Below are 26,193 nucleotides of genomic sequence, written 5' to 3'. Positions count from 1 at the left end.
CCTGGGGAGATGCAGGGGGAGCTCCGGGTTTGGGGACAGCGCAGCTGGGCTGAGCCCGGGGCTGGTGGCACTGGGGCCACCGGGGAGAGCTGGTGGGGGAAGGAGAGGGGGAAGAGAAGCTGCCTCTCTGTGAGAGCACCCCAAAACCTGTGCTGCCCCTCCAGACTGTCTGCATCAAGCTTTTCCCTGCTTGAGAGAGGAACAGGAGTCAAGCACTGAGCTCAGCAGGGGTTCCTCCACCCTCAGGTGTCCGTGTTTTCCTATGCTGTGTTTTTAAGACCACAAGCCTTGAACAGCTTCATTTTTCTAATGGGAAGCTCCTGCGGAGACGGGAGCTTTAAATTCGAGGGGTTTTAATGCCACTGCAAGCCTCTGCTGCACTGTGTGCCTTACCTCCAGCTGCAGAAGTTTCTGGGCCTTTCCTTTCTTATTGAAAACACGCAGGAGGACTTGTGCAATGCAGGGAAAGGATTACACACAGGAGGCTGAAACCGGGCTTGCCCAATCTGGAGGCAATCCATGCAAAATCCGTCACAGGAAAGAATGGGGCTGGGAAGCGGAGAGCATCAAGGTCTCCTTCCCTGACGGTGAGGTGGAGCGGATGCTGCTGCTTGGAGCATCTCTGTTTGGTGTCATGGGGGATGCGACCCCCATGGGAAGCAAGAACAGGCCCTGAGAGCTGGGCAGCAAGGGGGGACAAGCCAGGACTGAGCTGCCCTATAAAAGCAGTCCCATTGCTTAAAAGAAAAAAAAAAAAAAAGAAAAAAAAAGGAAAAGTAAAGAAAGAAAAAAAAAGAAAGAAAAAAGAAAAAAGAAAAAAGGAAGGAAGGAAGGAAGGAAGGAAGGAAGGAAGGAAGGAAGGAAGGAAGGAAGGAAGGAAGGAAGGAAGGAAGAAAATTTAAAAAAAAAAAAAAGGAAAGAAAAATAGAGAAAGAAAGAAAAATAAATAAATAACAAAAAGAAAAAAAAGAGCAAGATCCGGCCCTGGGCTCGGCCACCAGAGGAGGCTGCAGCCCGCGCTGCCGAGCAGGGACCCGATCCCCGACCTTGCTGCTGCCCCGTCCCCAATCCTTTGGGCAAATGTGCGGCGCTCCCGCTGGGATTCCCTTCCTTTGGCTGCCGGGAAAGCTGGATAAAGGTGCCTTACTTCGCCTCTTCGGTGAGCCGAATTTGAGCAGAGATGCTTGCCTTCTGCCGGCCATTCCAGAGTAGAACAGGAACACACACAGCCAAAATCACATTTCTCAATATATATATAATTTTTTTTCCTGCAAAAAAAGGCCTTGCTAAGTATTGATTAGAAGTTGCAGCTCTCTGGGGTGGGGAGGAGGTCCCCTTCCCTCCCTCTTTAAACTCCTTTCATCTGCATTGGATCCTGGAGGGGGCTGGTGCAGCCAAAAGGACGGAGCGGGGATGACCACCGGGACCCCTGCACCCTTCGCACAGAGCGGGGCGCCGGCACGGACGTGATTAATTAGCAGCACGGCGAACATGTGTCGGCCTCCACATCTGCCCCCCGACAGCAGGGCGCCGTAGGCGAGGTGTCACCGCTTTCCTGCTCACCTCCTTCCCCGACGTGATCGGCTGCGACATCCGCGCCAGCTGCTCCGGGAGGTGAAACGCTGCCCGGTCCCTGCCCGGCACCCCTTGTCACTGCATTGCTGTGTGGAAAAGCAAAGCCACCAGCTTTTGCACAGCCACCTCTGGGCTTTTGCATCACGCCCATGTCCCCTTCCATGGGCAGAGAAGGAAACTGTGCTTGCCTGCCAGCTCTGGCAGCATCATTTCTTCCTTCGTCTAAGCATAAAGTCAGAGTGTTAACTTTGGAAGGGACAAAAACACGGGGCCTGGCTGAGCATGAGCAGCACGGTGCCCGTGCTAACACGGTCAGCATTTCACAGGATAGGAGCACCCAAATGCTGCTGCAATGCTCCAGCTTCGGGACCGAGCCCCCCATGCGGTGATGGGGCAGCCACCACACCGTGCCACCCATGGGTACCCCCTGAGGGTGCTCAGCGCCAAGACAAGGGGAGCAGAGTGCTCCCACCCTATGTGGGCAGCAGGGCCAGCAGCAGCAACCCCACAGCATGGTTTGCAAGTCTTTGAGTGTCGGAGGAGTTTGGCAACTCACTGTTTGCTGCATGAGTGATTAATGTAAATGCTAACAGTGTGCCGGGGCCGATCGGCTCAGCAAGGCAGTTTGCAATTGCTGTTGGATGGGGTGGGACAAAGAAAAGCCTTGGGAGACTTTTAGACCCTGCTTCCACGAGGTGGCCGGTGCACGCTGTGCTGCGCTGCCCTCTGGCACCGAGCAGGCTTTGAGTCCTTAAGAAGTCCCCTTCTTCCCCAGGCAGACCTGGGGCAGGAAAGCCTGCAGCTCAGCACCATCTCCCAGCTTTCAGAGCCAGCCCTGCCTGCAGAACGTCTTCCTCTGAGCTTCGTGAGCGAGGATCAGCTCCCCGGTACGGGCCCTGCCCGCTGCAGAAGCCCTGCTCACGCCTCTCCCCATCACCTGTCCGTTCCCACAAAACTTGTAGGAACTTAATTATCTCTGAGACCTCTCCCACCGCCAGAGCGGGCCAGGAGTGTTCATGAGATAACGAAGGGGGTGGACAGGCAGTGTGTGGCAGCATCTCCTCCGCAAGCAAGGTCAAAGCCAGCCCCCCCCCGCCCACGAAGCCCTGTGCCAAAACCGGGAGCAAGGGCGGGGGGACCCTTCATGGAGCCACAAGTGGGAATTGGGGTGAGGACGAGGCGAGGGATGCTGGTGCCGGCCGTCAAGCAGCGGGCCAGTAATAACCAGTAATAACCTCATTATGAGGCTGGAGATGCCGGGAGAGAGAGAGGGGGGCAAGGGGAGGGGGGGGGCAGATGCCGTCCTTCTGCCGCCCGCGTGCCACCAGCAGCTTGCGGAGCCAGCGAGTTGTCAGCGCGTCTCCTGCCTCTCACCTTGCTTCTCATTAGCTCCCCGCCGTGCTGCCGTGCAGGCAGATGGGGCAGGGCTCGTGTCCGCCTGCCGCCGCCGTGCTGGGGGGGTGCAGGGGGTGCCAGCTTCTGCACCGCTCCCCCTTAGTGCTGCCGCATCCCGGGCACCGCCGCGGGATGGAGAGGGGCACCACGGGTGGAGGGGGAGCTGGAAACAGGGTGCTCGAAGCACCCAGGCAGCTTCAGCCAGCATGGGGTGGCCAGGTCATGCCCTAGGATTTGAGGACATCCCCCTGGGACTCAGATTTGGGAGGCCGGAGCGTTTTCCTACAAGTTGTTTTGGGGGCTGAGGGTGCTTTAGGGTAGTCCCAAACCCCTGCCACATGCAGGGTGCTTATTGCCAGAGCAAGGCAGAGACATCCTCTGAGGACAGCTGCCCCCAAAAGGCACGAGGGGGGCTGAAGAGGAACTTGAGCCAGGCCAGGAAGCACCAGCAAGGACCAAGCCAGAGGGACGCAGGGCTGGACAGGCAGCAGCAGGAGGCTGGGCTCTCACCCACTAACTCCCCAGACCCCATCTCCAGGAAAGCAGGCCCAGGATACCACCCCAGTGTCCTGCACGCCTCCTGCCTCCCCGAGGGGAGAGATGTCTCTCCACAAGAAGAAAGCAAAGCAGGGGCCCCTGCACCTTCCCATCATGAACAATTCCTCCAGGCTGGGTGAATATTCCCAGCCAGAGGGGTTGTCCGTCAGGACAACACAGAAGTGCAGGGGCTCCCAGGTTCATTGCTTCGTTATCGTCTCCAGCAGACCACAGCCTCCAGGAGCAGCCCCAGCAGGGGTGCTTTCTGCTCCCTTCTTCCCTCCAGGGTCACCGTCCCTGGGGGCTGCTGACACCAGGGCTGGTCCCAGCAGCTCGCTGTGCCAAGCAGTCAGAATTTCCACAAATTTGGGGCAGAACGGGGCATTTTTGCACCTTTTGTCAGTGCAGTTCTGTGATGCGAGGGAAGGAGATTTGAAGGCATGCGGTACCTGCGCTCAGCAGAGGGGGTGCGGGTGTGTGTGCAGGCGTACGGAGCTATTAATTAAAACTGCTCGGTCAGATGCTATAGAGAGATTAGTTGTCACATTGTGTTAATGGCAAGCTTGGCAACACCGCGAGAAGGGGCAGGACTGCCCGCCGTCCCCTCAGCTGTTCAAGTGCCGCGTTTATACCCAGCCAGAATGACTAATTGGCAGGTTTTGTCCAACAGAAGCCCCCTCGTTATCGGGAAGAGATCGGCTCCTTAATGAAGGAGAGGGAGGAAGGGGACGGACGGGCAGCGACCGCCAAGGCAGAGACCCCACGTGTGGGGACAGCTGTGGTCCCATCCTCGAGGTGACAGCACACGGGGAGGATGGAAATGCCCAGCACCATGAGCTCCTTAAGCCCCCCAGCCTAGGGGGTGAGCAGAGGGCAGGAGAGCCCTCATTCTGTGGTTAAACCTCCTCAGCTTCATTCCCTGACTCATTTTTCCTACTACAAGGAGGAAGGGAGCATAAAAAAGGCTGGGGGAAAGCTCCCAAACAGCAGCACGGGGGGAGCATTGCTGCCTTGGTCACACAGAGGGCTCTGCCAAGCTCCGTGCCTGGGACATGGATTTTGTTGGACACAGACATCAGTGAAGCAGCAAAGCCCAGAGATGGTTGCTATTAGCACAGCAGCCTCCAGAAAGCTCAGCTGCAGCGGACAACTTTATGGTTTTTCTTTGTGGCACAAGGTTTAGTAGTGACCTTCGGTGGGAAGCAGCTTCTCCCCTAGGCAAAACAGCACAGCTCTATGGCAAAGCTGAAATTTCTGCACAGTTTTAGAGTAGCTGTTCAGCTTGACATGATTTGAGCTTCAAACCACGGCCAGGTGGAGTCACTTCAGCCCAAATCTGAGCTCAGTTACTGCTGCCCAGCTTGGTCCCTTGAAGGGAGCTCAGTTACAGCTGCTCTCCTGCCATCGGGAGCCCCAGCTGGTTCACAGCCATGACTGAGACACCCACCTCACCCAGCTCCCAGGCTGGCTGTGTATGAAGATGAGGAAGAAGAGGTCACCACCAGCACCACTTGGCTCCCTAAGGCCTAGAGGTGTTATGTGGATGGGGCAATACTAGGGATGCAAGAGTGCCCAAAGCACTGGTGTCATCCACACCTTCAAACAGCCTGACCCTAAGCAGTTTTTAGGAGGTACCTGAATAATGCCTATACAGCATCCTGCAAGGCATTTCTCTTGGCCCCATGGTCTATTTGCAGGTTACCAATCATCTTGGTGTAATTACTTGGCACTACTCTAAGACAATTCACAAAAATAATCCAAACCTCATCCCTATACTTCTCCTCTCCTCTGTTAACCTCCTGCTGTTTTACCTCCTTTATTCTACCTGTCCTATTTTAACATCACATTGACCTTAATAGCCCCAAGCAAGGAAAACATTAGATCAAGGGGAAAAAAAAAAACACCAAGATGTTGAACCCAAACTTTTATTTTGTCCTGCCCTCTCCACCACTCAGCCATGCAGCCAGCTCCTGCACAGCAGTTACCTGTCACAGAAGACACTTTGTTCATGCACTGGAGGCCAAGTTCCAATCACTGAATGTAATAGGGGAAGATGAGTGATAGATTGACACAATTAATTTCCATGTTCCCACTAGTAACATTGATTTTAGGGCATTCAGCCTTTACAAGTCTCTGAACGCAAGGGAAAACTTGGCTCTGATCTTTTCAGTAGAGGTCAAAAGGGTGCTCAGATCTTATGGGAGCTCAGCTGCTCAAATACCCTTCAGGGTTTTGACTCATGCCCCACTCACACGAATCTAGGACATGCCTCTGGGATTGCATTAGCTCAGGAAGAACCTACTGAGATGTTTGTGTGGGCACATCCCTGGTGCCACTTGAACACTCAGAGCTTTCTTGAGCCCATCTGCTTGGTTCCTCAGACTCACTGTCCTCCAGACTTGTTGGATGTGTGCTTAATTTGCAGCTATTTTACCACAACTCATCTTCTACACAAATCCACTGTCTCAAGACTGAACAACTTCTCAAAGATTTTCCTTTCAGCATAGACATGCAGGTCCTCCTTCCACCATACCTTTTTAAAGCAAGGACCCAAGGTGGGAGACCAGCTTGCTTTGGACAGAAAGGCAGGTTGAACCTAGCAACAAAGAGAAGAAAAATGTCAAATCCACCTCGGATCCCTTCTTGGAGTGAAGCCCATGGCATCCAACACAAGCTGCTGTGCTCACCCACCTGCTCGCCACCCCACGAGGTCTTCAGGGATGCTCCTTTGCTCCCTACCCCAGGCTGCCCAGTCCTGCTCCATCCCTTGCTCCCCACCCCTCCTCCGTGCCCTGCCGTCGAACAATGCCTGCCCTAAGAAACCACCCTGTATAAGCAGGCGAGCAACTGCAACAAAGCAGCCCTGCTATGCGCGGCATCCCTGCTCGCCAGCCAAGCCGGGAGATTCACCTGTGCGGCCCAGACAGTGAAGGATTGTTTGGAGCAAAACACTGTGCAATCAAGTGGAGATAGCAGAAGCAACGGGGTCAGGCAGGCTGCCTGGGGCATCTTTCATCTCCAGCGTGGGGAGGTGGGGTGTAAATCGTGCACCGACCGGGGCCGGGGCAGGCTGAAAGGCAGCCTTGTTCTGCCAGCTATCTGCCATCTCTCTGATGTCACACGTCGCATTCGGGCAGCTCACTTCAAAGGGCCCTTTCTCTTTCGGGTTTGGAGTTTGCTGTTTGGGGGGATGATAGCCTGGCTTTCCCAAAAAAGCATTTTGCTGCGCAATAAAAAAAAAAAAAAGCTTGAAGAGCAGCCACCCAAGTTAACCCAGCTCAAGCAGGGTTGGGACAAGTGATGGGAAACCAAGGTGTCCCACTCTCCCGCTCAAGCTCTCTAAAAGCAGCAGAAGATTGGGACTGGTGCGGGACCAAATTTGCCTCCCCGAGCACTACACGGGGCTCCCCTGAACCAGCATCCACCAAACACTTGCCACCAGGGACCTGTGTGGCCTGACTCCTGCCAGCCACACAGGTCCACTTTTGTCTAGGGTTTCTAGGGCAACTTCAACCCTACCATTGAACCACAAACACCACCTTGGCATACTAACCCAAAGCAAGAGGGTGACAGCACACACCTCTGCAGCTCTTGCTGGGTGCCTGGAGGCACATCCTACAGGCAGGCGCCCAAAATATCAACCATGCCTTGGCCACACAAGACACGACATCTTGCTGGGCTGCAGCCTCTTGTTGAATGATGGTGTCTCTGCCAAGCTACACAAATTTGTCCAAGGCTGTGCAGCAGAAAGATGGCATTTCAAAAGACTAATAAGACTGGATGCAAGTTACCTGCTGGGAGAACGTGTGTCTCATTAAGCAAAACCTCGAGAAACCCAAAGAGAAGATACTCAGAGGAACTATGGGAGAAAGACTCAGAATAAAAAAAAAGAAATTGCTTTTGGCCAAAGTATGCAAAAATTCACAAACCCTCCACTAAGTAATGGGTGACATCTGCCTTTTTTTTTTTAATGGAGACTGGCAAATGCTGTTTCAAACTTTCCACATCTGGGTCAACTGGAAACTATCCCATGTAGTAAATATCTTCTGCACATGCTACGCTTCCAGGATTTAGAAGCTAAAAAGACAAGCTCGAATGTGGGATCAAAGAGGAGTGGGATGTGTGCTTGTACCCACAGGGGCCCAGAGATCCTGGAGAGAAGCAGCTTAAGCTGCAGCACCATGTGGTTACCCACATCAGCCCCACTACTGCCAGGGCATAGAGGAATTCAGGACACCAGGGTTTCCTCCTCACAAAACTGATATTGGTTTTAATGGCAGTAATAGGGGAAAGTGCATCAAAACTCAACTAAAAGATCCAGTATAAGAAAAAAATCACACACGGATACACCAGCCCACTGACCCTTACTCATGGTGCCTGGACCGCAGCATCCCTTGAGCACCCCAAGCCTGCCTGAGGGATAACTGATGGCAGGTCTCACCTCTAAGCGATGCTCTAATCCTAGCCATCAGACCACATGGACAGCGGCCCCCAAGGGTGCCTCCAACCACCCCAACCTCTGCCCAAACCCAGATGCCTCCCTTGGAGGTTCAGGTTCCTCCTGCACCCTGGGGACCTCCAGCTCCACCATCAGTGCCTCACCCCATGGGGAAAGGGGACAAAATTCACCTACAGAGAGGTGAATTCACCTACACATAGGCTCTTTTGAGACCCTGTGGAGGACAATATCGGAATCCCCGGAGGTCATTTCTTCACACTGACAGCTTGGAGAGAGGCAGAGGCACCACCCTCCATACCGGCACTGCAAGCAGCAGCCTTTGCTCCCCAAACCAAGTGCCTGCAAGAGGATTTAAGGGACTGGCAGAATTTACTGGCAGGTATTAAAAGTTCACTAGGGCTGTAATAGCAATCTGTCAGCCCACTGCTAATCCTTCTTGACAGAAACTTTATAAGAAGCTGAAGTGTGTTAAATAGTCCTGCAGTCTGAGCAGAGTGAGTTTGAGGAGGGCGGTTTGAAGCCACGTCTGCTTTTCCTTGGACCCCTGACCAAGAGCCCGAGGGGCAGGTCAGGGTTTGACTCTCACTTGCAAAAGCTGCTGCTTCCCTGCAGGAGAAGGAGCAGGGACCTTGAGAAGGCGACCACGCCACCCAGGCAGCAGCACCCCAAGCACCCCAGGGGCACGGAGGCGGCGATGCTCCTCGCCACACAATAGCAGCTCTGTGCGCTCACCTGGGAGGTGGGGAGGACTCGCGGGGACCATCCGATGCACCTGCACTCACCTTGGAGTCAGGAATGCGAGCAATTCACATCTGCAAATCCTGGGAAACCCATTAGCAATGAAACTGGATCCGCTCACCCCGCGAGGGAAATCTGCCTGGGTCCGTGGTGCAGGCCTGTGGTTTACAGGGGGGGGTTATCAGCTGGGTATCACTGAGCCCTGGATTGGGGCTATGGCACACAGACGGGACACCAGGTTGTGTTGTCCCAGGAAAAACATCCTTGACAGCCTCTCCTTGGATGGCCGAGCTGTTACCAGCAGCACACAGTTCCCGTCCACCTCTGAAATAAAGGGATGACTTCAGGTGCACAGCAGGACATGTTAGGGACCAGCAGCTGAGGTGCCACCTCCAGCGGGTCCCTGCACCAGCAGTGCTGCAGACACATCGCAGGAGCAAGTTCGTGTTGGCACTGCTCTGCGTGCTCCCCGCAGTCAGTTTGCCCTGGAGCAGATGGCAAAGTTTCATCACCATCCCTACATTTCACTGCTGTTTCCCACAGACTTCCCGAGCCTTTTGCCTTTTAGCTGAGCTCCATCACCAACACATCCCATGGAACAGAAAGCCCCACCAGGATCAGCTATTAGGGTGGCTTAAGATACCTGCAGAGAAAGAAGCTTGCACATCCCTGCCCCATTGTGGCCAGGTCTCCTGACAGGGGGAAGGAAGGAGCCAACAACAGACTCATGGGTCTCAGCTCAGCTGTCCGAAATTCACGGGTTCCTCAGGCAGAGAATCCTGCTGGCCAGCAGGATGCAGTGGCACAGCGAGCAGCCCAGCTGGGGAGCTGGATCTCCCAGTGCATCCCGAGTGTGACACTGGTACCAGCGTTCTCCAGATAATTCCCCACACCCAGCAAGGGCTGTGCTCACACTGAGGCCTCCCAAAGAGGAGAGAAGCAGAGGACAATTAATAGAGCTCTTCATCACCCCTTTGTGCAGGGCCTACAGAAACCTGGGTTTTTACTTTACCAAAACTTGCAGAAATCAGTTGACAGCTACAAAAACTACTTGGGCAAGGAAGTGAAAGACCAGGCCACAAGTTTTGAGCAAAATCACAGCATAGTTTGGGTTGGAAGAGACCTTAAAGCCCACCCAGTCCCAGCCCTTGCCATGGGCAGGGACACCTCCCACCAGCCCAGGCTGCCCCCAGCCCCATCCAGCCTGGCCCTGGGCACTGCCAGGGATGGGGCAGCCACAGCTCCTCTGGGCAGCCTGTTCAATGCCTCACTACCCTTATAATGAAGGATTTCTTTCTAAGAAGAACAGAAAAGCAGGAAACTTGCTGGGGAAGAAAGCTACCACCAACCTTGCCAGGATGCAGAGTGGGACCTGCAACAGCAGCTAGGAGTGCATGTCCCAGGGGGGCTGTGGTGAGCACAAGCCCCCACAGCAGCATGGATTCAGGCAGGATGAATGGATGAAAAACAGGTCATCCACTGCGTGGAGGGAGCCCAGTGACCAAAGCACCCCAAACAATCCCAGGGGAGCTCACAAAGTGGCATGTCATTTATTTTTCCAAGCCCTCCTTCTCCCTAGCACACTGTCATCATCTTCCCCGGGCACAGAGCTGTTCCCAAGTAACCAGATCCCCCCCAGCCACAAAGCACCTACTGTACTCACCCCGATGCTATCGGCAGGGGCTGGCCCCATGCACGCGGTCAGGCAGCACCTATAAGCTCGGGTGGCCTGGGGCTGCAGGGTGGATTCAGGCTCCTTCCTCCCCAGCACAGCTGCTTTGGGCCATCACGGGGATGCCCAGAAGTGCAGCATCCCTGCCGCTTATCGGTATTTCCTCAGGGAGCCTTTTCCCAGCACAGCCACAGGCATTTGTCAGCTCCTTGTCTGCTCCTGGCTGGAGGTGAGCTGCTCCTACCAACAGCAGGTTTTTGTTCAAGGAGAGGGAAAAATAAGCAAGTCAGGGAAACAGCTGTTAAACTGCAGGAATAATCAATTAGGAGGCAATTTCATCATCTCAAATAAGCTCACTTGCACTTTAAAGCTTTCTGGAGCAAGTGATTAGCCTCTAATTGATGGGAACTGCAGCGGGAAGAGGCAAGGCAGCCCAGTTTTTACAGCCATTTCTGGGGCACCATGGGGATTGTGGGTCCCACCACCCCACGATGCCTCTGAGGACAGCACCCACCTTTGGGCTTCATGGGTCCAACCCCTTGCCAGGCTCACTGATGAATTTATCTGGATTCTGTGCCCCCTCCCCATCTCACCCCTGGGTAACCCAGCTGGGAGTGGAAAAGCCATGGCATACAGAATCAGGGCCATTTCTCATACCTGAGTTTTGGATTAAAACAGCCTCTCAGATGGAAACCAGACTTCCACTGAGGCCAATCTTGCCTCACATCCAGGGTGAGGGGACATGCCCTACAGTGGGACACCACCCCACATCACCCCTACTGCTCCAGCAAGGAGGCAGCCTCAGGAAAGGACCTGGGGCTGCATTTACTGATTGCCTTTGCTTCTGTCCTTTAACCACCACGCCCAGGGCTTCTCCAGCTCCCCTCACAGGGGGTCTGTGCCCCAGCCCCCAGCACCGTGGGGTGCTGCTGGCCCTGCCTGCAGCAGCTCTCCTGCTGGCAGCCCCGGGATGTCACCGCTCCTTCCTCACCCCTCCGCCTACTCCGGGAGGAGACCACGCAGCCAGCAGGCTGTTACAGCTTCTGGCAGGCTCCAGCTGATCCTTTTGGAAGGAGTTTCACTGGTCTCCTCTTCCCATGCTCCTTGGGGGCTCTCCAGTTACCTCCCAAATACCTCCATGTTCCCAACCACAGAGCCAAGCCCTTCAACACTGGGACACCAGCACGAGGTTGTCAGGACAACATAGCCAGCCACCCAACGCACAGGCATTACTCTACATCTTTACTTCCATGACCTCATGCTATATTTTCCATACGGTCCCTGCCTCACTCAGCAAACGGGTGGTTTTTCGCTATTTTCCATATCCTCCTCCTGCGCACAGCCTCGGGGCCCTCCATGCTCACGTATTATTGAGTTGTGTTGAGCACAGACTTGTTTCCTCACAGATGCTCATTGGGAAAACAAAGATAAGCCGGAGGCTCCTAGGATACCTCCCTTCACAGCCCCTCTCCTCCTGAGCAGATATTATTGCATTTGTACTGCGAGGAACAGAGCACAAGGAGAGCTGGAGCTGTTGGGGGCCAGCCACTTTCACAGCATCAATCTGAGATGCCAAAGATACTTTGCAGAACACCGAGCCTGCCCAGCCTTTCCAAAAGTCGCAATTAAGATTGGTAAATTAAGGGTCATTGGTTCTTTACTGCCACATGAAGCCACCAAGCAGGTAAGCACACCAGGGCACTGCCTACTGGGGCTTGCCACGAGCTCCCCATCTCTGTGCCGCAGGGTCTGTCAGCGTTATGATGCTCCCTGCCCTCTGGCAGGGATTTTCTCTACCCCCAGACTGTGATCCAACCTCCGAGCATCCTCCTGAATGAGCCCCCTGTTCACGGGGTCACCGCAGGAGAAACCTGATCTCCCTCCAACGCAGCAGCTCGGAGGGCCCGGGGCGCTGGGAAGCTGCTGTTCTTCACCAAAAGAGCCGTCAGTATTTGATCACTTGGAGTGTTTTGACACGGCTTTTGGTTGGATACACTCATCCTCAGCCTCTGAACTTATACATGTCAGCCTCCACGTCAGCATCCAGGAGGTGTACAGCCGACGAGATAACCTTTCCATGACCAACACCCTGCCACTGGAGGAACGGAGACAGGAATTTGGTCTGATCTCCAGCAAGATAAGAAACCACGATTCACCTTTTTACGCCTGAAGGGCTTTTCCTGCCTTTCCATTGCAACTCTTTACTATTTCATACAAGATTTTTTTAAAGGAACTGATGCATATGAGCAGTGGAAGAAAGCAACTTAGCAAAAGCAAGCCTCAGACCTGGCCAGCTGGCGCTACCTGGGATCCTGCTCACACATCTACCATAAGGCCGAGGCACTCATCCTCAGTGGTTTGAGCCACATCATGTGTCACAAGACAAGCATTTTCTGATGGCAGGTGACATCTTTTGCCCAGAACAGCATCACTAGAGATATCAGACATCTGGCAAGCGATTTCACTCTGGAAAGGTGACAGGAGCAACCAAAGCTTTGCCTTTTCCCCCCAGAAAAGCACCATTTGCCACCTCCCAGGTTTGCTTTCAGGGAAAGACCCTCATGTACAAGGTCATATCCTTCCAGGCAGGTTTATTCCTCCTGTGCCTGCACACTGCAGGTTGCCTACAAAGACCTGGAAATACCACCCAGGTGCAAACGTGGCCAGTATTGGCCAAGTCCATTTTGAGTTTCTTTGCAGTCTGCATCTGCCCCAGGATCCCATCCCATCCATTCACAAAGAGCAAGTTAATTAACATAATATCACTCAGAGCTAGCTCGTTCCTGCCTATCAGTATCATCTAATCAGTGTCCTCAACTGAAAAGCAATCTCTGGCTTGATCTTGGCCACCGAGCAGTGCCTGAACAGAGAGGGCTTTGTTCACTGAGCCACTAGAGATACGAAGGCTGGCTCCCAACCCCTTCCTGCCATTGCCCTTGCCCTGGAGAGCAAGGTAGAGTCTGCTTTTTTTTTTTTATGTCAGACCTTGCTCTTTTCTCCCTGGGTTTGACAAGAAGCTGTCATTCACCCCAGGGAATCGCTCCGTGGGCTGAGAGGTGGCTTGGGCACAGAGCACAGGCATCCAGCCCAGGATCCAACAACCCACAAGAAGTCATTTGCCACAGCATCTCCATCCTTCACCTCAGGAGACAATACTCAGATGGCTTTGCTTTGGCAGGATCACTCCACATGCTGAAATAAGGCACAGCAGAGCATCACACCCAGATGAGAGGAGGACTCGTGGGCATTGCACCATTACCACAAGGACTGTGCCAAGCACAGGCCAACTGCAGAAAAGGGCAGGTTTAAGACCATGAACTCCGCTAATTTTGCTAGATGACAGCCTGCCCACTTCCACAATACCAATCCTTCCCCCAAAATACACATATCCACTCTCTATATAATCATTTTATAAAAGTATATGCACACACTTTAAGATACTGTTATTATATTGTCATTATATCATTGCAAGACTTTAAAAGAAGTAGTCAACCAGCCTGTGTGACATGGGTTTTATTGGGGGGGGGGGGGGGAGGTGTATTTTGGAGGAAGTAATCTCATAAGTATAAATTGATAGGTGGGCTGACAGAAAGGCAGACTGATGGAGGTGAATATTTTTCAAATAGGAGATAGCTGTGGGTGGGGAAGACAACCCTTTTATCTTTAAACCTTTTTTTTCTAAGAAAAAACTTAAAACAATGTTTTAGGAAACATGAAAGTGAGGAGAATTTTTAAAGCAATTTTAATGATCATTAATGAAAATATCCATTTTTTTCTATTGCAAACCCAGCTGGTGTTAATCCAGCCATTAGCTACACCTGGATCCTACAAATCAGACTCATGCTGGCTTCACAGCCCACAGCAGCTCCTCCACACCAGCCATACTCCATCCTCCCCCAAATCCTTTTCCCCATGTGGAGCACATCCTCACCTTCATCCCTCAGTGAGTACCATCCTCACTCTGACACTCTCTGCCCCACTAGCACCACCCAGACTTTCCCCAAGACCACCAAGCAACAGAGAAACCCCAAGCAATAATTTCCCAACCCACGCATACCAGCAAAGTCCAACCACCTTCCTAGAGGGCCATGCAGCTTCCTAGGGCACATCTTCTCACCTCCTCCCAAACCCAGGCAGCCTGTGAGTCCTGTTTTTATAGGTTTTTGCTCTCCCTTCTGTAACACCTTCACCTGGTGACTCACTAATTACATCCCAAATGAGCAAGCCAGTCCAGCTGGGATATCTCTGCTGGAGAAGACCTCACAGTTCAATACAGCTCACTTAATTCTCCATGGAAAGCCTTCTCCTACATGCTCGATATTTGTCCCGTTTCCCTTTCATGTGCTCCAGCCTCATGTTAGAGGCAGCACAGGCCAGAGAATGGCTCATAGGTTTGTAATCAAAACGTTATTGTCAAGAGAAAATAAAGCCTGTGCAGTGATTAAAAATTAGTTGTTAATTCAGTGGGCACCAGTGAGATTTGTGTCACCTTCCGCAGCCACCCACCTCTGTCCATCGGTCACAAAGGATCCTCCAAGGTCAATTTAGTGCCAAACCAGAGAGAAAGCAGAAGCTTTCCCATATGGGTGTTGGGTCTTGCCATACCCAACACCTCGCTGACCTGGGAGATTATCCAAACCCATTCCCTCCCGAGCTGATGGAACACATAAGAAGAGACCAGGCATGTTTGGTGTTTTTTTTTTCAGAGTTGTTTTTTTTTTTTTAATTTCACCTTGCTACGCGATTCCTGTCGGTGCGTCAGCACCTCCCGCCGGACCGGCCGCCTCCGGGCCCCGCTACATTCAGTGTCAGGTCGTATGGGGGCCACGTGCCAGCGTTTCGAGCCTCACGGTCACTTGCACGTCTTTACAGGCGGTCACTTACATCGTTTGGGAACAGCAGCACAAAAGGACACAACGCATGGAAACGAGAGGGGGATGAGGTGAGGGTCGGCTGAGAGCTCAGCCTGGAGGAGAACTTGGAGAGGTGGACCCGCACGTGGGGTGGGAGGCGCAGGGCTCCTTCCTCCTTCAGACAAGGGGTGGTGGTGTGGGCTGGTGGCTCCTGGAGCCAGGACAGCACCTCACACCTCTCCAGCACCTGTATCTGAGGGTTTGGGATGGGTCGCTGGTTGGGGAGAGAGTTGGGGATGTCCCCTGGCTCCAGCACCGACCTCCCGGCCACCGCGAGTAGCAAGGACGGGATGTGGCCACCTCACTGTCCCCACCGACCTGCTGGCGGAGGAGCTGGTCCCTGCCGTGGGGTTCAAAAGCAGTGGGGCAACCTGAGAGCACCAAAAATAACCGGCCCCAAAACCCAGACCTACCGCCTTACACGAGCCGGTGTTCCTGCCCTGCCACCGGGCTTTTGCAACCTAAACGTGACGTTTATAAAAAGTAAATTATCTCATCTCATAACTTAAGTGCATCGAGCATTTCCTTAAATATGGTTCGCGCTGAAAATAAAGTTACTTTTGCTGTACAGTAAATTTCTGATAGACTTAGGAATAAACTTTGTGGGTACAACAACCCGGCGGGTGCGCCCGTGCGAGACGCCACCACGTGCGGCCGCATGGCTCCGCTCACGCGCACGTGCCCACACACACAAACACACACACACAGCCTTGTCCCGCTGCAGGGGGGGACGTCTCTAGCTTTCTATATTCGCGTGGGAATTTGAAAACCAACCCGCCAGCTGCCAAACCCACTCCTGCCCCTAACCCTAGGATTTCCTAAGAGAAACGTGAAACTACGCAACCCAAAACTCGCTGGGTCCCTGGGCATCCCGAGCTACAAAACGCCGCGTGCCGGCCTCCCGTCGCGGGGCTCCGCTGCGCTCAGGAGGTGAAGTAGGAGCTCTGCATGGAGTAGAGGTGGTCGATGGGGTTCCCCACCCGCGCCTGCAGCGGCCCCGCATCTGCCGTGGCGAGGAAGCAGTCGCCCAGGTTGCTCAGTGAGGTATCGTCGCTGTCCATGTCGTGGAAGAGGGGCTCAGCACCTGGGGAAGCAGGAAAGGAGCAGTGTTGGAGGGATGCTGTGTGCTGCTGCAGATCCTAGAGCACTGTATCTCCTCTTCCACCATGTCCCTGAGAGCCCACTGAGGTGGTTTGGGGATGCTGGCACAACTCAGGGAAGAGGGTGCTGTAAATCATATGGGGTGGCACCTTTGGAGATGTGGTGGCACCACTGGAGAGGTTGTGGCACCATTGGAGAGGTGGTGGCACCACCAGGGAGGATGTGGCCTTGGTGCCACCCACTTCTGCAGTGTAAGGATTTAGGGGAGCAGGGGCTGCCGCCTGCCCAGAACTTGCTGCAGCCCTCATTTTGACAAAGAAAGGGCAAGAAAAAAGCCCCGGTGGGGTTGCAGACATGTTCCTTTCTGCAGCCTTACCGTAGGGGTGCATGTGGTCTCCAGGCATCTGTGGTGGGGTGAGCCCTTGCCGGAAGGGGTCGGAGCTGTAGACGCCCTGCTCCATGCCCAGGAGCTGCTGGGGGGGGGGCAGAGCGGTGTAGGGGTTCATGAGCCCCTCCAGCCCCCCGCTGCCTCCGCCGTTGGGCTGGGCTGGAAGACAAGAACGAGCCATCAGAGAGGCTTTTTTTGGGGGGGAGGCTTGGGAAGCCTGGAGAGGGCATCTGGGGGGAGTGGGAGATGTGGAGAGCTGGGTACCTGAGCTCAGGCGCTGTGTGTTTTGCTGGTCCTGCTGCTGCTGCTGCTGCCTCCTGGCCAGCTTCTTCATCTGGGCGAGAAGAAGGGGAAAAAGCAGGGGGTGGCGGCACAGCCACAGGAGGGGTTGGGAGGGGGCCCCAGCACCCACCTTTGCTCTCTGGTTCTGGAACCAGACCTGCACCACGCGGACGCTCAGACCCGTCTCAGCCGCTAGCGTCTCCCGCACCTAGAGGGAGGGAGGACAACATCTCAGTGGGCCTCACACGGCTTTAGGGGAGACTTTAGGAGGGGGCAGAGCCCTTGCCCAGCCTCCAGGCCACCCCGTACCTTCCTGCAGGGCTTGGAGGAGACCTCGAAGGACGCCTTGAACGCCCTCCGCTGCTGCGTGGTCAGGATGGTGCGGGGCCGCTTGGGCCGCTTGTGGTCCTTCCCCTCCTCGGCTCCCTTCCCTGAGGCCGGGCCCATTTTGCAGATGCTGTCTTCATCATCACTTTTGCCTTGGGGGAGGAGGTTTTAAAAAAAAAAAGGACCAAGAGTGAGGTCTTGTTATCCTCCTTGTTATCCTCCTCACCCACCTTGGCACCGCCACAGCGATGGCCTTGCTCACTGAACTGGCACGGAGGGTGCAGTGCAGGCTGGCCGGCACGCATCCTTCCCTCTCACAAGCCGTAAATCACTCAGAGCCCTTTCCAGAAAGCTCACTCTGTCTGGTAATTGCTACCGAAGCTGTGTTTGAGGCCACGCAATGCACAGCGGGTTGCAAGGCTGAGCTTGGCCTAGGTCCCATTTCGGGGCTGCCGTGTCCCCGGGATGGACAGGGTGGATGCGTGGCAGGAGGGGGCAGTGCTGCCTGCGGAGGAGCAGGGATGCTCTCCAGTCACGGCTGTTTTCTGGGACGTCTCCTGGGCTCAGCATCTGGGGACACCCTGCTCATGGTGACACAGCAAGGCGTCCCCAAAACACCCGCTCGGCACGTGGTGCTACCCCGGAGCAGGGAGGAGGGATGCTGCTCCTGTGGGCATGCCGTCTGCACAGCTCCCAGCATCAGGGGTGTTTCAGCAGCCTTTTCGGACCCAGACACGAGTTGCCACAAGCTGAGTTTAATTTTGGTGGAGGGGAAGAGGTTTTATGAATGTTGGGAGGAGAGGCATGCGCTGGTGGAGGCACTGAGGTGCCTGGTTTGGGGTGCCCACCCAAATACCCCCCCAGTCCAGGATGCAATGAGCTCAGCTGGGGGAGCCAGAGCCTCTCCAGATCAAGCAAATGATGCCCAAAACCACATCACCATGCTCTGGGAAGGGGGAAAACCCACTCCAAGCATCCCCCCCCCCTCCTCGCCATCCCCCCCAACACCTGCTCCCCAAATCCCTCCGTGTGTCAAAGAAGAAGTGGAGCCGGATTTGGCGGGGTATTACTTTTAATTAACTCTCCCTTTCAAGCCTTCACCCGAACGAGGGGGGGAAATTAATGACTGTCTGGGGCTGCCCCTGACGTCACCCGGGAAGGGGCCGGGGCGGGGGACATTGTGCGTGCCCCCAGCCCGACCCGCCAGCACGGGGGGGCCAGCGCGGCCGCAGCGGGGCCAGGACATTCCTCGCCTGGGAGGATTTAGGGAAAGGAGAAACGTTAGGACGCTTTTAATTGGAAACCAGGGTCCTCTTTCAGAGGGGCTTGTTTGCTTAGGCTGGGCTGGGAGGGGGGGCTCGGGGGAGGCAGTAATTGAAGCGAGGGTTGGGGAGATTACGGGCAACATATGGCTGGCTTTTTATCGGCGCTTTCTCATAAAGTGGCCTTTGGTGTGCGTGGAGGCTGGGGGAGGGAGGCAGGGGGGGCCGGGAGAGGCTGGAGGCTGACATCGCTGGTGGAGGGCAGCCGGGGCTGGCACCCCAGCAGGGACACACAGATATGTTGGGGGACACGGGGTGCAGGGGGCAAAGCCATGGCTCTGGATGCGCACCTGGACCAGGGGTGCCGGTGTTTTTCTCTGGGTTCCCCACCAGCCAAGGGGTTGCGCTGCCCTTGTGACTCCTGCGCTGTCCCTCTGCATCCCTCCGCCCGGAGCTTCCACCGAAATATGCGTTTTTCCCTGGGGATTTCTGCTATTAAAGCCCTCGGCTTGGCCAGAGGCGCTGGAAGTGGGGCTGGCCGCGGGCCGACGAGTCGCTGGGGAGAAAAAGCTCCCCAACCTTTCCCAAACTGCCCTTTTCCCCCAGTAGGAATAAACCCAAAATGCTGTGGGACCAGAGACCGATTCAGTCCTTTTCCTGCACGACGTTTCCTCCTTGGTTCCTATTTTAACTGGAAGGATTTGCATCTCCCACAAGGCAGAACCGCGTCTCCCGGCCGCACTTTCCCAGGGTTCCCAGCACTACAGCCCCGCTGCTTTTTACTTTTTGTTACCATCGCTGCTATTTGGAGGAAGGCTTTATTATTTTTTTTTCTAGGCTCTGGCTGCGGAGGATCACGATATTAAAGACCTGGGGCAATTCCTGCTCCATCCCCACTGAAACCATCCCTGTCCTCCCCGTTCAGAGGTAAACTCTTCCCTCTGCAAAGCGGATTTTCCTGTGATAATGTTTGTTTTTTTTTTTTTGGTGAAGAGTGTGATTTGGGAAGTGCCAACCCCATCTTCAGGGATATCATTAAGACAGCAATTTCTGCTCACAGCTCATTTCCCATTTTGCCGGGTTTTCTTCTTAAATTTGTCTTCCCAGGAACCATTCAGATTTGCATCGACTGCACATTTGGATTTAAACACTTGTCTGATGCTCTGGGCAACCTGCCCTCATTAACAACCAGAAAGACCCCCCCCCGAAAATGACACACCAGGGATGCCACCCCCTTCCCTATACCCGCAGCATCCCCACTCTGGGTCTGCCTTTTCCCTTCCCACCACGGGACCCTGGAGCAGGAGCAGCAGGTCGGGGCGATGCTGCGCCGGGCGCGGGTGGCCCCTTACCAGAATCCGACAGAGCCGGGCTCACCAAGCTCAGCAGCTCCCGCTCCTTCTCGTAGTCGCCCTTACAGAGCAGCTGCCCCTCCTTCAGCACAAACTCGTCGCCCTTCTGCAGGCGCCGCTCGCAGACGCAGCAGCAGAAGCAGCGCAGGTGGTAGACGCTCTTCTGGGCGCGCATCACCAGCTCGCTGGGCGCGATGGTCTCCAGGCACCCGGCGCACTTCACCGCGAACAACCTGCATGGGGAAAGCAAGGGGAGACCCCGCTGGGATGCCCCGAGGTGCCACGGCTGCAGCCAGGGGGTGGCATGGTGTTGGGGCACTCTGGGGACCCGTGGTGGGGCTGGGGGGCATCGGCACGGGGGGGATTTGTCACCGCTGCCGTGCTTCGGATGTGCCGAGGGGAGGCACAGGATGGTGCTGGCTCCCCACGGTGACCAGGACTGGGCTGCAGGCTTGCCCTGTGCCAAAAGGGGATGCTAGTTTGGGTCAATGCTGGCATTTTTGGTGAACCACAAATACAGCTAAAGGATGAAGACCCCAATGACCAGGGGCAAACAGGCATCAAACCCAAGAGCCCGGCTACCAGCATGGGATGTGGGACACACCACCTACAGGAGGTTTAGGATAATGATAATAATTCTTTAGGATATCTTTAGGATAATGATAATAATAATAATAATTCTTGCTTGAGAGGGCTTGGAAGGACCTGGTGCCAAACCTGCTTGACATGAGCATGATGCTTCCCCCAGTATTGATTTTTGGAGGTACCAAAGCAGAATGTCTTCACCATCCCCAATATCCGTGCTTTTGGCTTGGATCCCATAAAGAGAAAAAAAATCGCTGTTTACCCAGCCTCGTCCTAAGTATCTGTGGGAACTGGACATTATTATTCCCCTGCCTTAATGACTTTGGCCCAGAAAGAGGAGGCAGAAGTCAGCACACATCCTGCAGGGGTTATCTGCGAGCATCCCCGGGTCCCAGCGCCGCTCCCAGCCCCGGTCACCCCCTGGTCCCCGTCGGGTGCCTCGCCCGGGGGGACCTGCACAGGCAGCTCACACTGCTGCTTTGCTGAAGTTCTTCAGGCTTGCTGTCCATAGCTGAAGTATTTTATTACTTTTAATGAAAAAAAAAGGCATCAAGCTCTGGTTAAATAATTCAAGCAGTGCTGGATGCTCAGTGTCCTCTGCCCGGCTCCCTCACCCCTGAGTTATCCCAGGGCATGGACCTGCCTGCCCAGAGCCTCCGAGCACAACATTTTCAACCCTGATTTTTTGGGACAGTTACCAAAAAAAAAAGACATAGGAAATGCAAAGTGCTGAGTCAGCCCTGTTGCAATAAGGAGAGGAACAGATGTATGCAACAGCTTCACAGCAAAATCATCTGAAAAAGGGGAAAAAAAATAAAAAGCTTTATATACTGACATTTATATGAGCTTGATAGCACATAAAACAAGAAGGCAGGGGGCAGAGCGAGGCACGCTCATATCTTTGTGCCCCGGAGGCATCCCCCAAGAGTCCCAAAATGTATCGGCTTCATCCTTCACCCTGGGTCCTCTCTTCTTCTCGCAGCCCGGAGGAACGCGGGCTGTGTCAGCGCCGCGCATTTCTGCTCCGTCTTTTGTTACATCTCCTTTGTGGCAAAGTGAAGGCAATTTGTAGGCAGGGGGCAACGCGTCCTCATCCTGCTTAAATAAAGTTTAAGCCCTACCTGGTGGGACTGCTGAGTGTTTTCAGTAATAAAACACCGATGAGCTATTCAGTTAGTGCTGTCTAATCTTCGCGAATGAATGTGCCCCAAATATCTGTTTTCAGTGCGCCGATTAGAAAGCAACAAAGCCATGCCAATTAGGCACATCAGCACCCACTGAAGAGAGGATTTGTCTAAGCTCAAAGCGTTCAGCACGCTGCAAAACAGGAAGGTGTGAGGTTTGGGTAGATGGGTGCCTGATATCGGACACTTAAGGCTGTGCATAGGGCCCTGGATAAAGGACAGTTCCCAAAGTGCTCCCGTTAAGGGACGCTGAACAGATGGGGCACCTTTCCGTGCTCCGTCCTGCGCAGTGTGAGATGGAGAGACCCCCACAACACCTCCTGCTCAGCACAAAATCTCCAAAGCCACAGGCATCGAAAATTGCAGCCCACCCCAGGGAGCAACGGGACAGACCAAAGGTGTCCCAGCCCGAGATGGGGCTGCAGGAAGATTCCCTTCCAGCCCCAGCAATGAATTCCCCGTTAGTGCCTGAGCAAGATGCACCAGAGGTGTTTTCCCCCACCCCAGATCTTCAGCCTCCTCCGCAGCGTGGGCTTCATAGCTAAATGGCAGCCTATGGCTCTGTCTCACCGCGTGTGACGCCACCAGGCACAGGGGCAGGACACCCTGGTAGCTTGGTAAAAGCCTCAGCAAAATATTGGCAGTGAGTATTTATAAATTTTGGAAAACATTTAACTTAGGGAGAGTTGGAACAAGGATGTGGTGATGTAAGCGATTTTTATCACTGCACGTGATCCTTTGTTTCTGATTTTCTGAGCGTTCTCTTTCCTCTATTGATTGATCTGTATTAAAATCGCAATTTTAAAAAAACAATAATAGGTCCTTTTTGAAATGACAATCTCCAGTTTTGAAACAGGAAGGTGGTGGCGGTGTGTCTCAAGAAAATATTTAAAGAAAATATTTTGCCATTTCCAGAATCGAAACCTTTTCTGCCTGAAGACCCCCAAGAGAGCGAGATGACATTAAAGGCACCCCCTCTTCTTCTGAGACAAAATCCAGCTTTTCATTTCCTATTCCCAGAGAAAAACATCTCGGTCTTCTGCTTCTGGCTTCCCCATCCTCGCAGCACCACTGAAAAGCTGGCAGTTTTCGACACGTGGCCGAAGCCACCCGTGGGGCAGAGCATCGTGCATCCTGCGTCCCGCGTCCCACGTCCTTGGTCCAGGTGCTCCCCATCCCTGTCGGATGCTTTCCCATGGGGCTGTCGGAGCAGGGGATGGGGGCCGGGGAGCGCCTGCCTCCCCCTCTTTCTCCCTTTATGCGGAGGTGACACAATGAAAGGGGCCGTGATTGACGGGCGCTTCCCGGCTGCTGTCTGTCTCCCGGCCGCCTGCGTGCGCCGCATACAAACGGGGCCCGCGGAGCCCCCCCGGGGGGTGGCGGGGGTTCAGGGATGGCGATATTAAATACTGACGGACAAATCCAAAACGCTGCAGAGGTTTGTTTCGGCGTGGCTCTTCCTGAGATGGAGGTGTTGGAGTCCCAGCGCTTGCCAGGCTGCACCATGGATGGGTTTGCTTCTCCCAGGATGCTCCTTGCAGCTTCTGTGCTGCCATCCCCGGCCATCTCCTGCCCCAAGGGCCATCCCTAGGGCAGGAGAAGCCTCTCCAGCAGGCACAATGACACGTTCGCCCATCCTGGCTTCTCCGAGAGGCAACGGGTGCGTGGGGACAGCGGGACAAGCCAGCGGTCCCGCTCCATGCGAGGGACACAGGGGGATGCCGGCGGCGGGGCTCGGTGCCACCGAATTGAGATGTCCTGGCACCCGGTCGCCTTCTCACTCACTGTCACCCGTCGGAACGGGGGACTGCAGCACCGGGGACATGGAAAAATGCCAGTCGCTGTCAACCACGCATCCAGCCCCCGGGGCTGGGCTGGGACGTAGCTGCTGTTCTGGTGCCACCTGGGTGCACCGGGACCAGTTTTGGTCCCCAAACCAAGGGGTGTCAGGGGAGCAGCAGTGGCGCTCACCCACCCCATCCCTCGCACCCCCTCCCCACAAGCCCCAGCTCTCCGTGCCACGTTGGGGACGTCCCTGGGCTGTCCCCTGACCCTTCCCCGTCTCCTGGCTCCCTCCCCCCGAGGCGGACAAGTGTTCGCTTTACTGCCTGGCAACGGCGCCCGGGCTAAGCTTGCTAAAATATGAGTGGTTTTTGGCTGGAGTACCAGAAGGCTGCAGTCCTACAGAGAGAAAAAAATTGAGCACTCCATGCCATGGCTCCAGAAAGGGGGAGAATTAGATTTCACACCGAGCAGGCTGGACCATGGCATTCTTTAGTTAATGCTTAACAAACGCCCAAACAAAAGCGGCCAACTTAGCTGCATGTTTGTAAAATGTATTCTCAGCAGATTCGGGTTTATTGGAGAATTCACTCGCTTTGCAGCAAGTGCTGTTTCCCTTTTTTTTTTTTTTGGTTTAATTTCCCTTCTCCTCCCCCCCACCCCGGGCTCCAGCCCCTCTCCTTCCTGCTGGTGGGATACAGCCTCTGATGCTACGAGGGGATGTAGCAATGGGGCTGCAGGAGCAATGCTGCCCCTGGGCATTCCCGTGAGCCCCCCGGGTGCAGACTGGCCCCCAGGCAGCTGGGGACAAGGACCCCAAAAAGCCAAGGCCTTTGGCAAACCCACCCCTGAGTTTCTGCAATGCAATGCTGATTTTTGGGGACCCCTCCTCCATAACAGCCTGTAGCATCATGCAGGGTGCTGGCCCCATCAAACACCTCAATCCATTGGTTTTGCAGGCAGGAGGGACACGGGGAGCAGGGGGACACACAACTTGGTGCCCAAACCCAAAAGCATCCCGATGGACACGATCCAGGGACGTTGCCCCCACCAGCCCACATCACGGCAGCTCTGCAGCACGGCCGCCCACCGAGCTGAATTTCCAGCCCCCTCCCCTCCATGCCCCCAAGAAAACAAGCATAATTGAAAAACCACAATATCACTAGTCAAATTTAATATTGAGAAGGAGCGAGCGGGAGCCAGAGGTCAGAATTAATTACACCCCACCATATTTCAGCACGCTGCCGCGGCTCCGTGTCCTTTCCTAGGGGAGCAGCGCTTCCACGGAGAGGTCGACAGACATTATTAGAAAGGACTGATTTAAACGTACCCCCAGGAGCTTTTCAGCTTGTCTCTTCAGAGCCTTTGTTTGTACCGAGATTAATGGGGAGGCAAATGATGGAAAAGCAAAGTCACCAGAAGCGGGAGGATGCACCGCTGCCACCAGCAGCCGTATTCGGCCGGCTTTGTAAGCGGGGCAGGGTGACCGGCGCTGCTCGTGCCACTCATTTTGCAGACTAAAATGTGATTATCTTGAAACTCTTTTTTTTTTTTTTTCTTTCCAAGAAACAGGAATTCTGGCTGACCCCCCTGAGAGCTTGTTTTCCTGCCCCGTGGGGATTTTTTACACCCCTGCTGCTTTTTCGGCGTGCTGTGCCACCGTGGGGGTAGGAGCCGTTTCCAATCCCTTTTGGGTTAGGCTATGCCCCCCTGCATCACACCACATTTCCTACATCTTTCTTTTTTTTTTTTTTTTCCTCTGCATCTTTCACAAAACTCCTGTGATAAAGAATGAAAATAGAAAAAAAATGGGGAGAAAAAAACTAATTAAAAAAAAAAAAGGAAAGAAAAGCTTTCTATTTTCTGCTCAGAATTTCAAAAGGAAGGTTAATAAAAAAAAAAGAAAAAAAAGAAAAGAAAAAAGAAAAGGAGGAAAAAAAAAAGGCACTTAAAATTCACGGGGATTTTAGGGGCAAGCGCGCGCTCGCGGGTAGCCAATATCCTGTTGCGCTGCCGGGCGCTTCCCAACGCTCCGGCGGCTGTAAAAACCGCTCGGCTGGATGAAATCTAAACAGAATCAGCTAAGCCCAAAATAGAGGCCAGCTGCTTCGGACCGGCTCGGCAAACTGTTATCAGCCTCCCGGCGTGGCTATATCTTGCATTTCCACGTGCTGGTTTTGCATCTTGCATTTCCAAAAGCGTTTTGCACGAACATCGCCCGCGCGTGTTGTCGCGGTGGTGTTGGGGCTGTTTTTTTGTTTTTTTTTCCCCAACATTTTTTCAATGGAAAGCAGCTGTTGTGGTGAGGCCAGTGAGGCGGCTGCGGGGCCGAAGCTGCGGCGCACATCGAGGTGTCTCCAAAGAGGCATCCTTCATTCATAGCTGCGTGCACTAGAGAGCACTGTAACATGTGGTTCGGCGCAGTTTGGTGACTACCCGGCTAAACGAGCGTGCTGGAAATGCCAGAGGAATATGCTCTGGAATGAATGGAAATATCCATCTGAAGAGACATTAAATTTAAGCCATCTTTTTTTCCCCCCCCTCCACTGATCTCATGTTGCAGCCCTCTCGTGCGGGGATGCTTGCAAGAAAAACAAATCCTTCGCTCGCGTCCTGCAGGGAGAGCAGGGCAGGGGCAGAG

The 26,193-nt window shown here is 54.3% G+C and overlaps 1 protein-coding gene and 1 long non-coding RNA gene across 3 annotated transcripts in view; both read right to left on the bottom strand.

Annotated features, from left to right (window-relative positions):
- Window positions 1–5,751: 5,751 nt before the first annotated feature.
- Window positions 5,752–14,901, bottom strand: LOC310903228. The gene is made up of 3 exons (XR_014587357.1): window positions 14,434–14,901; window positions 8,749–8,862; window positions 5,752–6,103 (listed from the first exon to the last, which is right to left on the bottom strand). It is a non-coding gene; the product is annotated as an uncharacterized lncRNA (long non-coding RNA).
- Window positions 14,902–14,947: 46 nt separating this feature from the next.
- LMX1A (LIM homeobox transcription factor 1 alpha) overlaps window positions 14,948–26,193 on the bottom strand; it is a 29,173-nt gene continuing 17,927 nt past the window's right edge. The window contains exons 5-10 of one of the 2 annotated variants that reach the window (XM_083845997.1): window positions 20,002–20,234; window positions 17,370–17,539; window positions 17,191–17,268; window positions 17,043–17,112; window positions 16,767–16,937; window positions 14,948–16,373 (exon numbers count right to left, since the gene is read on the bottom strand). In XM_083845997.1, coding sequence (XP_083702123.1) covers window positions 16,213–16,373; window positions 16,767–16,937; window positions 17,043–17,112; window positions 17,191–17,268; window positions 17,370–17,539; window positions 20,002–20,234 — 883 coding nt within the window. In that variant the 3' untranslated portion in view covers window positions 14,948–16,212. Of the gene's footprint in view, window positions 16,374–16,766; window positions 16,938–17,042; window positions 17,269–17,369; window positions 17,540–20,001; window positions 20,235–26,193 lie in introns of both variants that reach the window. The other variant, XM_083845996.1, reaches the window with a different exon arrangement.

Source organism: Anser anser (assembly GCF_964211835.1).
Source record: "Anser anser genome assembly, chromosome: 8".
Taxonomy (NCBI): domain Eukaryota; kingdom Metazoa; phylum Chordata; class Aves; order Anseriformes; family Anatidae; genus Anser; species Anser anser.
The sequence above is the reverse complement of the archived record's forward strand: the minus strand, read 5'-3'. Positions and strand labels throughout refer to the sequence as shown.